The sequence below is a fragment of the Panthera leo genome, chromosome A1 (genome assembly GCF_018350215.1).
Source record: "Panthera leo isolate Ple1 chromosome A1, P.leo_Ple1_pat1.1, whole genome shotgun sequence".
Lineage (NCBI taxonomy): Eukaryota > Metazoa > Chordata > Mammalia > Carnivora > Felidae > Panthera > Panthera leo.
Genome location: NC_056679.1, coordinates 71638453 through 71651908, shown reverse-complemented (window position 1 = coordinate 71651908; position 13456 = coordinate 71638453). Strand labels below are relative to the sequence as shown.

Sequence of the window (13456 nt, the reverse complement as noted above, 5' to 3'; positions counted from 1 at the left end):
ACGTTTTTTAAGTTAAAGGGATATCATTGGTGTAAGAAGGCCTTTTATTCTAAGGAATTTTACTGGCAATCCAAAGAGAAGTAATATTGGTATTCACTAAACTAGTGGAAATAAGAATGGAGATGTGGCCCAAGCGGGATGGGGAAAGCCATAGACAATTCTGCATCTTGATGCTGGGGGCCAACAAGGTGCTGGCCCATGGACAGAAACCGGGAAGCTGGGAGGACACAAGGCTGAAGGTTGAAGGTGACTTTAGGTTAGACTTTGAAGTTCCGTTGAAATATCCCAAGTGTATACACATTATACCCAGGAAAGGGGTTTAGGTTCAAAACATGACAATCACAGGCAAAGAAACAAAGATAAAACAAAAAGAAGAATAAAGACAGAAAATGAGTGAAAATCTTCTTACTCATGTTTTAGTTTTAAAGTCTTTTAAAAACAATGTTATTGGAGATATAATTCACATACTGCACAATTCACCCACTCAGAGTGTACAATTCAATAGTTTTTAGCATATCCAGAGTTGTACAATTGTCAGGCTTAGAACATTTTTTTAAATGTTTATTTATTTTGAGAGAGAGAGAGAGACAGAGAGCACGAACGGGGGAGGGGCAGGGAGAGAGGGAGAGAGAATCCCAAGCAGGCTCCACACTGTGGAGCCTGATGTGGGGCTTGATCCCATGAAACGTGAGATCATGACCTGAGCTGAAATCAAGAGTTGGATGCTCAACTGACTGAGCCATCCAGGTGCCCCAGGCTTAGAGCATTTTTATCACCTCAAAAAGAAGCATTATCTTTTAAGTTTCACCCTTATACTCCTGACACCCCCATCGCAAAACAACCACAAAACTACTTTCTGCCTTATCGAGTTCCTTGTTTTTGACTCTTATATGAATGGAATCGTCTAACATGTGATCATTAGTGGCTGACTTCTTTAATTTAGCATGTTTTCGATGTTCATCCATGTTGTAGCGTAGGTCAGTGCTTCATTCCTTTGTAGGACTGAAAAATATTCCATTGCATGGATACACCATATTTTATTGATGTAATTTATTCATCCACTGATGAACATTTGGGTCATTTCCACCTTTTGGCTATTATAATTAATGCTATTTACAATAATAATGACATAAACATTCATGTACAAGTTTCATGTAGATATCTGTGTTCATTTCTCTTGGATAAATACCTAGGGTGGAATTTCTGGGTCCTCAAGTAATTCTTTGTTTGATTGTTTGAGGACCTGTTTTCCAAAGTGGCTGTAGCATTTTCCACTCACACCAGCAGTGTGTAAGGGTTCTAGTAGGAGGATTCCAATTTCTGCACAACCTCGTCAAAGTTTATTTGATTTTTGATGATAGCCTTCTTAGTGGATGGCACGTGTTATCCCATCAGGGTTTTGACTTGCATTCTCTGGCTGAATAATGACACTGAGCATCTTTTCATGTTCTCATTGGCCATTTGTATGTCTTCCTTGAAGGAATGTCTGTTCAGATCCGTTGCCTACTTGCAAATGTTTCTAGCGTGAACTTTTACCACTCATCTCTGCAGTCCTTGTCCCTGTTTGCTGGAGAGCTGCCCACATCACTGTTATCACATAAAAACCTCTGTTATTCAGGGTGCCTAGGTGGCTCAGTCGGTTAAGCTTCCGACTCTTGATTTTGGCTTAGGTCATCATCTCATGGTTTGTGGGAGGGACCACTCACCAGGCTCTTTGCTGACAGCGTGGAGCCTGCTTGGGACTCTGTCTCTCTCCCCTCTCTTTGCCCATTCCCTGCTCATGTGCAAATGCTGTCTTGCTCTCTCTCTCTCAAAAATAAGTAAATAAATATTTTTTTAAAAACCTGTTATTCTAGGTTAAAATGTGCTTTCTTATCTTTTATCTTTTTGGAGTTCATTTTCTGACCAGGCTCCCCCTGACCTGTTTTCTTCTATTTTAGGAGGATTGTAACGGCATATTCAGAATTAATGTAAGCGTGTCCAAGAACTTAAATTTAAAATTAAGACCTGGAGAGAAAAAGCCTGGATTTTGGGTGCCCCGTGTTTGGTAAGCATTTCAGAAAAAGATCCTGAAGAATGTGATATTTATCAGTGTAAGGTTTTAAATCAATAAAATTTGGCATGAAAAGTAATTTTGCCAGAGGTGCTAAAATGATTTTAAATAATACAGGACAAAGCCCTGAATTACAACAGGATGCAAAAATACAGTAAATGAGAGAGCAAGTGGTACACTGAGTCCCATGTTGTTTCATGTAACTAATGGATTATCACCCCTCTATTTTTCTAATACTTTGAAGTATGTAACTCGATTCGCATGGCATTAAAAATTAGTGAGGCTTAAAAGACAAAGATTTTCTATCAAATTAAAACTAAACTCGTCCTGAGTTTATATCTTTAAGGGAGAATCTGATATCCTCATAACAGTTGTATAGAAGCCCAAATCAGAAAGCTGTTTCAATTTTAAAACGCATTTACATGGAAGGATTTCCATTATTGAAACGCCGGAAAGGAGTAATCAGTAACACAAATGATTATATCTAACTTTCTCTTTAAAATTCATTTTTCCTGAAAATGAGTTTTCAAAGCATTTACATCAAAGCTAGAAGTGCCTAGTACCTTCTTTTTCATCCATTTTACTAATGGAGATGAATGAAATCTCTCAGTGGGCTTCATTGATGAACTAAGTGTCCTATTAACTTCATTTGTCCTTTTAAATAGTCATCTGTTTTCTTTTTTTTTTTTTTCATTTTACCTCTTAGAATAACAAGTGAACCACAGCAAAGACTCTGCTTTTGTCACAATTGATGTTTTCTAGGAAATGTCAAAACTCTTTAAAAGAAATTGCATTTCACCCAGTTGCACCCTTAGGACCCATTGCTACCAGCTTTGGCATTTCACTGTTGTGAAATTCACTTTTAAAAACAATTCAGTACAACTTATACTGGGTTTTTATTTTTTTTCAATACCAAAGAATTATGAAAAAAAAAAAGATGAATTTGACTGTGTGGCTTCAGCTGGAGCAGGAAGTACATAACACACAAAGATATCCTTATCCCAGTGCTAACTATAAAAGAAGTCTAATTTATATTAAAATAAAATATGAAAGAAACACAAAAAGTTTATTTTTTGTGAGGTGAAAATGCATTATTATACCATAAATAATTTATTTATATCAAGACATCAAATGAGTTTTTTTTTTTTCCCCTGCTGTTTTGGAATTTTGGCAAAAGCTTCAAAGCTGAGGTCACTAAGAGATAAAATTTCATTATATTCCAAAGAAAGCAACACTGCCAGTCCCAGCTGAACTTCCTAAAAGATTATCCACCTCCATCACCCAGCTTCAGGAAAAGAAAACACTATATACTCAGAGACAGCATCGTGAAATTGAGTAAATTCAGTAGACGGTGCTGTGGTCGCTCCTGCTTTACTATGGGAAGAGGTCAAAGGTGCTTGTCTCCCCAGCTGAGTGAGTCCCCATGGGGACTGCGTGATATCAGAGATTGATGAGGCAAGAAGAGACACTCATGTAGGCAAGCGCTCTTCACCATCCTACAGGGGAGTTATCAGTGTTGGAGGCTCCAAATCATCACTGCCTCGGGCCAGTGATCTGAGCCATCGTGATGGAACTCTGCTCCAAAGGGCTATGTGCTGGAGGGGGGTGCTCCTATTGGAGAGATTGTGGGGATGTTTCCAGGAATGGGAACTGAGAGTCACCTGAAGACTACTCTCAGCAGGAATGACACAATGGGGCACCCTCGTGCTGAGGATGTTTCAGAATCTAGTGTATTAATAGAAAATTTGAGGTATAATAAAGTCAACAGATCGAAAGACAATTGTCATTGAACAGCTGGTTTGTTACTCATAGTTCCCACTATGGGGCAAACCACACCACAGGAGGCCACACAGGGAAGCCCCAGGGTCAGTCATGAGACAGAGGGAAAAAGGGAACTGTGGACCAGAGCCTTTATTGTGGTTTCCTTGAGTTGGAATGGGTGAGTCAGGGCAAGCAGGCTTAGGATTAGCTAGTTGAGTAACTTCAATGGGCTCTGAGACACAGGGCTCTCCCTAGTGGTCTGCTACCTGGTGATCAGGGCAGGTGGATAGTGGCCCAAAGGGTGGAAGCCTGATAAAGGAGGTACTTGGGGCTGTAGACTCTGGGTTGGTTGGTCTGTATTTGAAAAGCAAGCCCTAGGGGCTCCTGGGTGGCTCAGTCGGGTAAGTGTCCAACTTCAGCTCAGGTCATGATCTCGCGGTTCATGAGTTCAAGCTGGCATTGAACTCTGTGCTGACAGCTCAGAGCCTGGACCCTGCTTTAGATTCTGTGTGTTTCTCTCTCTCTCCCTCTCTCTGCCCCTCCCCCACTTGCGCTCGGTCTCTCTCTCCAAAGGTAAATAAACATTAAATTTTGTTTGGAAAAAAAGAAAAGCAAGCCCTAGAAAGGACTCTTCCAAGGGGGTGGGAGGGTGATGAGAGAGGCAAGAGGCCAAGGCAGGGTGATTCAGGCATTTTATCAGGTTGTCCAGAGCAAAGTGTGTCCAACACATGCATGGAGGACAGACATTAAAGTATCAAGTGTACAGAAACTAGGAACATGGCAGGCAGTGGGTTCCATGAAAGAATAGTTGCTATGACCAGAGCAACAGTGGCCAGTGGCCAGCAGTGTGAGATATGTGGAATTTAACCTCATTTCTCTACGTCCAACTGCATCCCACTGCCATCTTGTTAAGAATCAGATGGTGGCCTGAAGAGGAGGAAGGAACAGAGTGGTCAGCCCTCTTCTTCCCTCCTCAAACCATGGGTCAGGCTGAGAGGCTGAGGATAGGGTCCTTAAATGGGTTATGGGAACAAGGGTTTGATGTAGAACAAAGTGGACTTTTCAGAATGAGACTCATATAACTGAAAGTGACAAAAAAGCTTTGGGATCTCCAAGATGTCAGGAAGGGAGCTAGAATCCACCGGAAGGCAGTGTTGGGAGAAAAGTAAACCTGTTTCCAGTTGTACCCTCTGACATTCAGCTTGTTCCATAAAAATCCAAATTAACTGAAATGCAATGTTTCATGTAAGTTATTATTTGGGGTTTCAAGTTCAATGGCACTTTAAAAGCATAAGCTGATAGAGGGGCATCACTTGAACACCATAACAATAATGCTTGTCCACTTGTCCAGAATACCATGACTTGGGTTAGTTTTGGTAAAATAAAAATCTTTTGTCAAATAAACACCAGCTATAACTATGATAATTTTTACATTTTCCTTTGTTAGTAAGCTCATCAAGAGTTAGCAGCCAAGATGTTATAGTTTTATATTGGCAAATTTATGATTAAGAAAATAACATATCTGGAGAACTGGCATTAGGGAATGCTTTGATAATTATAATTAGGAAGGCTATAAATATGCACTACCTAATTCAGGAGATAGGCTTCTATATTCTCTGTTCAGATGAGTACATTCATCTTCTTCTGAATCACTCAGACTTGATGAGATAAAAATTACCTTGGTAAAAAGTATAAAATATATATATTACAAATATTGTGTGTTTTGTTTTAAGCAGAGGTCTGGGACATAGGAAAATGGGATGCATAAGAGATACCAAAAAAAGTATTCAGTTTCAATAGATATATTCATTGAGTGCTTACTGTTCTCCAGACATTACGCTATTACTGGGGACAAGCTATGGCCCCCAACCCCTAGGAGCTTGAAATGTAATAGAGAACAGGAGATAATATTACAAATAATGTAATATGATTTGCTAAAGGCTTTGATGCTACATAAATAAGCCCCTTAGCTCACTGGAAGCTTACCTGGAGTTGACTTCTAGGTAATTTTAAATTATAGTGTGATACATTCTAGGCAGAAGATCAGATTTTTGTTGAGTCTACAGCTCCAACAATTTGAATATGCTCTTTAAGGAGAAGAATATAAATCTATCTCACTTTTGTAAGTTTAACAGAAACATGACTACTTCCAGCATCTTGGAAGGGCCATTTTGGATAGTGTTGCCCCCTGTATTTCTACATCCAAGGGCTCAGGCTGAGCTCCTCTCCTCCTGGGGGCTCCTTCTTCCCAAAGGAGCAACCCTCTTTATCGCAATCTTGGGACCTTGGGGCGCTTTTCACGGGGAGGTAGAAGATTAACAAAACTCTAAGGTTAGAACCAATGTCTTAGTTTTCTCAATTGGATGGACAAGATTATGATGTTTTAAAAATTTTTTAATTAACTGGAAAAGATTATATACAACATTATATACATATATTATTATATATTATATTATATATGTATATGATTATATATTATATACAGGCTTCCAGATCAAGGAAGGGTGACAGGAAAATTACAACAATGGATTAGGCTTGGGATTTATTGAAGTCCTCTGTAGTTATAGGTAAAGTTTAAAACTTTCCAATTTTAGTAGCATGAACATAGCATGAACATCTTAGATGATTAAAACTGATACTTATTTTTTTAATGTGATGTACTCTTCCAACTATTTAAGTCTATGATTCTCCATTTTATTTTTCTTGGTTTAGCCTAAAAGTGTATTTTTAACATATTCTAACTTCTAAAGGATGTGGAACATGAAAGTACTTTGGGATGCTGCATATTCAGCTAAAAAAGCACTTTTACATAAAGAAAATGGATGGGTAAGAAAGTTCAACATCGGATCCGAGAGCTGGCCTGCTTAGCTTAAAAAAAATCCTTATTCAAGAAAACTGTGGCATCTGCAGAATCCTTACAGCTTCTGTCTGCTGTAAAATATATTAAATTTAATTGAAACCCCAAAGGAAGAAATGGTGGAAAAATCCAAGAGAATATGCTTATACTTTCATATGTAAAAAATATAAATCAGAATCCCAAAATAGGAATTTCTGAGTGGGGCTTTTGCACTATGTGGAAAACGTTTCTACCAATCATCCTTAAACCTTAGGAGCAAGTCAGTTTACTTGTATGGTTTCTTATTAGATCCCCATCTATTTAATGCTTTAAAAAAGAAAACTTATAAAGGTGTATTGCATGATTGTTTCTATGATGTTAAAATTATATATATATATATATATATATATATATATATATATAGTGGTAGAGGGGCACCTGGGTGGCTCAGTTGGTTAAGTGGGTGACTCTTGATCTCAGCTCAGGTCTTCATCTCAGGGTCATGAGTTCAAGTCCCGCATTGGGCTCTGTGCTGTACACGAAGCCTACTTTAAAAAAAAAAAAAGGTGTAGAAAAATACTAACCCAGATTTTCTCCAGAGTATCACCTTCTGTGAAGGTTAAATTTTGATAAATGAGCTAATAGGAAAAAAAATGATCAAAATATAATTTGGCCATGCTTCTATAGGCCCACTTTTTTTAGTAGTCCTGGGACCAATTCTCCATCAAACTCAGGAAATACAGTGATAGTCATGATTTTGCAGTGTGTAGTTGTCTAGGTCTCGTAATTATTTTAAATAGTCTAATAAGAGGAAAAAGGAAAACAGTGAAATCTTCTATGGACAAGAAAAATGTTAGACAAGACCCATAATGACTAAGGGAGATGTAATATATTTTAAAAAAAAGATCACTTTCTTTAGTGGGAAGAAAAAAGTAAATACACGTTAGTAAAAAACAAGAAATGCAATATGCCCCCTCAAAAAAAAAAACAAACAAAAACAAAAACAAACAAAAAATAATAGTGGAGCCAAAGTGTTTTAAATACCAGCAATCAAGTGTGGATGTAGACAGCATACTGCAATGTTGGGGTCTACAAGAAGTCTCTGTTGAGAACACCCAGAGTTAGTGAGAGAAAAAAAAATCCAACTGGGAGAGAATGATCTGGAAACATGTAGACTACCAGCAAACACCTCTGGCCTCTCAGGGACTTCCAAATGCATCACTACTTTACAAAGTGATGTTCCCATGATGTCACAGAATTAAAGAAAGTGGCTAGATTCTACTCTTTTTATACTTGCTCTATTAACATCAGGAATTGTAATTTATCCTTTAGAGAAGTTTTCAATTTTAAAACTATTGCAAAATTCATATCCAAACTCCAGTGCCCCTTTGTGAGAATATGCTATGCAGTTTATAACCAGAAAGCATACTTCCAGCCCTCCATATAATCAGGACAAGCCAGAAACATCAAGGAACCTCTAGAGCCAGAACTTGAATTGTTGTGTTTTGTTGTTCGTTAAGAACACCCATGATTACCTAATAATTAATTAAATTTTAAGAAATAATAACATACTCATGCACTTTTCTGATTTAGCAAATGAATGCCATCTAGCCCGCCTTCCAAATGCTAAGTACACCCCGCACCCAAGATTGGAAAGAACTACAGATATTTGCCTTAGGGTGCTTCTCATCGGAATTTCACAGAACATTCTTCTTTCTGACTTGCAGGGCAAATCCTCGGAATTTTAATTTTGACAATGTGGGAAATGCCATGCTGGCATTGTTTGAAGTTCTGTCCCTGAAAGGCTGGGTGGAAGTGAGGGATGTTATTATTCATCGTGTGGGGCCGGTAAGCAAGCACACGGAATCCTTTGAATGTGTCAACAGCTGCTCTCATTTGCTTTGATGAATAACCGTATTTTTCATTTATACAGATGCACGGGATCTACATTCATGTGTTTGTATTCCTGGGTTGCATGATTGGACTGACCCTTTTTGTTGGAGTAGTTATTGCTAATTTCAATGAAAACAAGGTAAGAATTCTTGGTTTGAATACCGCAGGGTTTATTCTTTTCTAGCCACTTGCTTTGAGCTCTCTTTTTCTCACACGGCATGAAGTCGCATTAAACCATAATGTGACTGGTGTAAATAATCTCTATAACTATTTTACAAGCTACCTCATCGCTGCCTTTCAGGCACATTATTTAAGAGCACAGTTCTCTCGCTAAATTTCCCCTTTTGGTGATGGTGTCATTAATTCGCTGACAACTGAAAGGCACATCTCCTATTGTTCAAATTGAAAGGATGTGCAGCAAGTTATTAAAATACAATAGCTGAACTAACTGTGCACTGATTGCAGGTAATATTACTTTCACACAATGTAAATTGGATGCTTCTTTGTAACGCTATAGGTGAACTCACAATTTTGATGGGGCTAGGGTGCAGTAGAAATGTTAAATCCTAATTCATTGAATAAAAAGAAGATTTTCTAATTTCACATAAAAACTTTACATACTTTATGGACTCAGGAAGCATGCTGAGTTCAGAACAACTCTAACAATCACTATAAGAGCTCCCGAATGGGAAAACAGCAAGTGTGGTTTCCTGTCAAAGAGTGAGTTTGGGAGAGAACATTCTATGTCGTTCTTCTGGCCATGGCTGATGTGCACTCTAGTATGTAAGGATCTGTCTTCTGGAATCATAATTGAAGTGCATACAGCTTTTTAAAAATTTTTTTATGTTTTTTTTATTTTTGAGAGAGAGAGACAGAATGCAAGTGGGGGAAGGGGCAGAGAGAGAGGGAGACACAGAATCCAAAGCAGGCTCCAGGCTCCGAACTGTCAGCACAGAGCTTGATGGTGGGCTCAAACTCACGAACCGTGAGATCATGACCTGAGCCAAAGTCAGACACTTAACCCAGGTACCCTGGTGGATACAGCTTTTGAGCACTTACCACATACTAAGGTTTACATATGCCATTTTCAGTTCTCACAACTCTGAAATGCACAGTGGAAGAAAACACAGAGTTTACGGAGGTGACATGACTTGTCTGAGGCTTTTAAGGTGTAGAAAATGGGGTCACAATTCAGAAGCGGTGCCCACTCTGCAGAGTCTGAAATTCTTCTGAGAATATAAAAATGTCACTCTGCACTGAATTAAAGCTAGATATGACGCTCCTGTGATTCATGACCAGGACAGGATCGCATGCAAGCACATCCGAGCCCACTGGCTAGGGCAACTGCACATGGGACTGTATCATTCACACACACCCCCACTCCCCGGGCTCTGCATGTGTGGTTCCAGCTACCCAGTTGATGGCCACCATTGATGTGTGCCTAATGAGGATGTTATTTGGTGCGGGCTTTCAAAGGGTGTGGCTTAAAAATCTCCACTTTGGGCCCCAACACTACTCCGACCCACAGAAACATGGGATTTTAGAATAAGAAAGGATAGAGAGAGATCATATTGCCCAGCCCCCTATTTTACTATAACACATTCATAAATGAGTGTCTCTAAGCCCTAAAGTGTGTTCAATTTGATACCAAGCAGAAGGAGGAAGATGGGTCTCTTCTGATGCCATTGAGCCTTGGCACTGGAGCAGACAACGGAGATTCCTGAACAAGAGCAGAAGCCAGTCAGCCAAGTAGAGAGCTTAGGCCCTGCTTGCTCAAAACACCATGATAGGTCCTCTGAGCAGACACCTGATTTCAGGAGAATCAGGTCCTATGGCAGCTCACAAATCAGCGACATAAATGCAGCAACATAAAATGTTCAGCAACCAGAGACAAATATATAATCAATTGCAGCTCTTGAGTTTGGAGGCCTGGCTGAAGTAAGACGAGTATCAGGAGGTCTACTCACAGTACTGGTTGTATTAATGTGCTGAGGGAAGAAAGAAGCATCCTGGCCTTGAGAAGGGGAACACAGACTTAAGAGCAAGTGGGTGCTGGGTGCTTACAGAAAGAGGAAAAGTAGAAGAAAACATGACAAACTTGATTATTTAATTGATAATGTAAATTTATGAGTTATATGAACCATTTAGGAGGGATTTTTTTTCCCAGTAAGCTTTTCAGATGGTAGCACATGAGCTGCTGTATAACAGCATTTATTGATTTATTATTTAGTCATTCAACAGATTTCTTTGAGAACTTAACTGGGGCCAGACCTGGGAACATAAAAACTAAACACACAAACTAAACACTAAACACATAAAGATTTCTGCCCTCATGGAGCTCACATTCTAATGGTCAAACCCAAAGGTATGTAAATAGATTTCCAAATATATAGGCAATAGGGAAATATAAAGATATGGGAGATAAGGCAAGCTTTGGGGGCAACATTTGCACAATTCTGCATTATGCAAATTTATGTCTTCCCTGGAAAATGGAACTTTGTTTAAAAAAGTTCAAAGTTTATACTAGTAATACATATATATTTAATTTCTCAATTATGAGATAACAGTTTTATTAATAAACTTAATGTCACAATAATAAACTTCCAGAGGTTTTCTGATATTAATGATCAGATGATACCACCGTGCTTATTATTCTTTTGGCTCATTTCAGAGTTCAACTTTCTAAAATATTTTGTTTTGTATAATAAATAAATAATATGAATATCTCTAGCACCCAGAGAACCCAAAATATTTGTTTGCAGATAGTAAGAAAAATGGCTTAGCAATATCAATATCAGAAAAATTAGTTTAAAACAAATATCATTATTAGGAATAAACAGTGTAATTAGATAATTGCAGAAGAAATGAATTACCAGCAAAGTATAGAACTCCTGAACCCTAAAATGTATGAAGCAAAAATTAACCAAATTATTTTAAAAAGCCAGCAAGTCCAAAATCATAGTGAAAGATATTAACATATATCCCTAAGAAACTCATAAATCAGAAAAAAAAAGAAAATATGAGATTTGGCACAATACAAACATTTGATCTACTGGACATATGAATAACCCAGAGTCCAGCAATTTTCAAGTATAAAATGTACTGTCCACAAGGTCATAAAAAATAGTTACCAAAAAATTGGTAATGTACAGAACATATTCTCTACAATAATAAAAAAAGATAACAAAAGATTCCTCAGATGTTGGAAATATTAAGACAACATTCTAAATAATTTATGAGTAACAGAAGAAATTAGAATAGAAACTCATAAGACATTTAGATAAATCATTTATAAAAATCACATATAAAAGCTCACAAGATATAGATAAATCAATTAGAGGAATTTATAACTTTAAGTGTATGTTCAAGAAAATTCAGAGGTTAATTAGTAATATGTCAGATGTCCAAATCAATAAATTATAATAAGATCAACAAAGTAAAATGGAAGAAAGTAAAAAAGATAAGGACAGAAATTAATGATATAGAAAACAAAGATATTATAAAAGATTCAAGAATGACAAAAGCTTATTCTTTAAAAAAAATTAAATTGACAAACCTCTCTCAAGGCTAAGCATGAACAAAAGTATGGAAAAGGAAAGTAAACAAGCTATGGTGAGTCAAACAGGATGGGTAATGTTACAGAGATAGAAAGTTAGATTTAGAACAGAGCTAAAAGCCCCAGGAGGACCAGGTATATATAAAGGAGAAGTAGCACGACAAATCAGTGGAGAGGGTGAGACCATCAATAAGAGGTGCTGGGGTCATTGTCTAGATATAAGAAATTAAACAGAGATTTCTACCTCATAGCATACTCAGAAATGAATTCCAGAAGGATGAAAGACCTAGCTGTGAAAAGCCATTTTCAACCTTGTAGAATTTATTTTTGACCCTGGAGGAGTTGTGGATTTCTTGACTGTAACCATAAAGTGGAATTCATAAAGAGAGAAATTTACAGATTAGATTACATTAAAATAAAAAGTTTCTGAGACATAAGAAACTTGATAAGGCAAAAAAAAATTTTTTTTAGAAAGCAAGCTAAGACTAAGAGAAAATATTTACAATTCACAAAACTGACAGAAGATTAATATCCAGAATATATTAAGAATTTCTATAAAACCTCTAAAAGTAAATATCCAAATACAAAAATGAGCAAAGAATATGAACAGGCAATTCACATAGGAAGATACAAGAATCATCACCCCTATTTACTCATATAAAAACATTTCATCTCATTGATATTAAAACTAAAGTGGACACATTTCCCACCCATCATGGCCAAATTAAAATATCTAACAATATCAAGTACTGGCAAGAATATTAGGACATTGGAACACTTGGAGATGGCTAGCAGCGAATTTTCTTGGTTGTTTCTCTTTGGACAGCAACTTCACAATATCTGGTAAACATAAAGATGTGTAAATTCCTAAACCCCAGCAATTCCTCTCCTAGAGATTTGCTATTAAGGAAATCTCGTAGGTATTCACCATGAGACTGTAGACATGTACTTATTGCAGCATTTTTATACTACATAAACCTAAAGCAAATAACTTCTGATATATTTGTACAGTGGGATACTCTATGAGCAGTTAAACCAATTAGATCTGGTGTCTAGTGGTATGCAAGACATAGTGTTCAATGAAGATAAAAACAAACTGCATTAAGAAACCCATATTGAATCCCATTTATATAAATTTTTAAAATTCAAAACAAATATGTTCTTATGTATTGATATATACACAAACAGCAAAAGTCTGAAAGCAGTGGGGAGGACACATCCTTAAAGGACAGTCTTCAGCTCTGTAGAAAGAAAGGAAGAATGGGAGTGGGGTGGGGGTTCAGTTTCTTAAACTATATTTCTGCCTTTATAAATTAGTGTATAAATAATGTATAAATTTCTGCCTTTATAAATTAGT

The 13456-nt window shown here is 37.3% G+C and overlaps 1 protein-coding gene across 4 annotated transcripts in view; it reads left to right on the top strand.

Annotated features, from left to right (window-relative positions):
• The window catches only part of NALCN (sodium leak channel, non-selective), a 289974-nt gene that overhangs the window by 253484 nt on the left and 23034 nt on the right, over positions 1 to 13456 (top strand). For all 4 annotated transcript variants that reach the window (XM_042929986.1, XM_042930009.1, XM_042930002.1 and 1 more), the window contains 3 exons: positions 1941 to 2047; positions 8378 to 8498; positions 8584 to 8682. In XM_042929986.1, coding sequence (XP_042785920.1) covers positions 1941 to 2047; positions 8378 to 8498; positions 8584 to 8682 — 327 coding nt within the window. The remainder of the gene's footprint in view (positions 1 to 1940; positions 2048 to 8377; positions 8499 to 8583; positions 8683 to 13456) is intronic.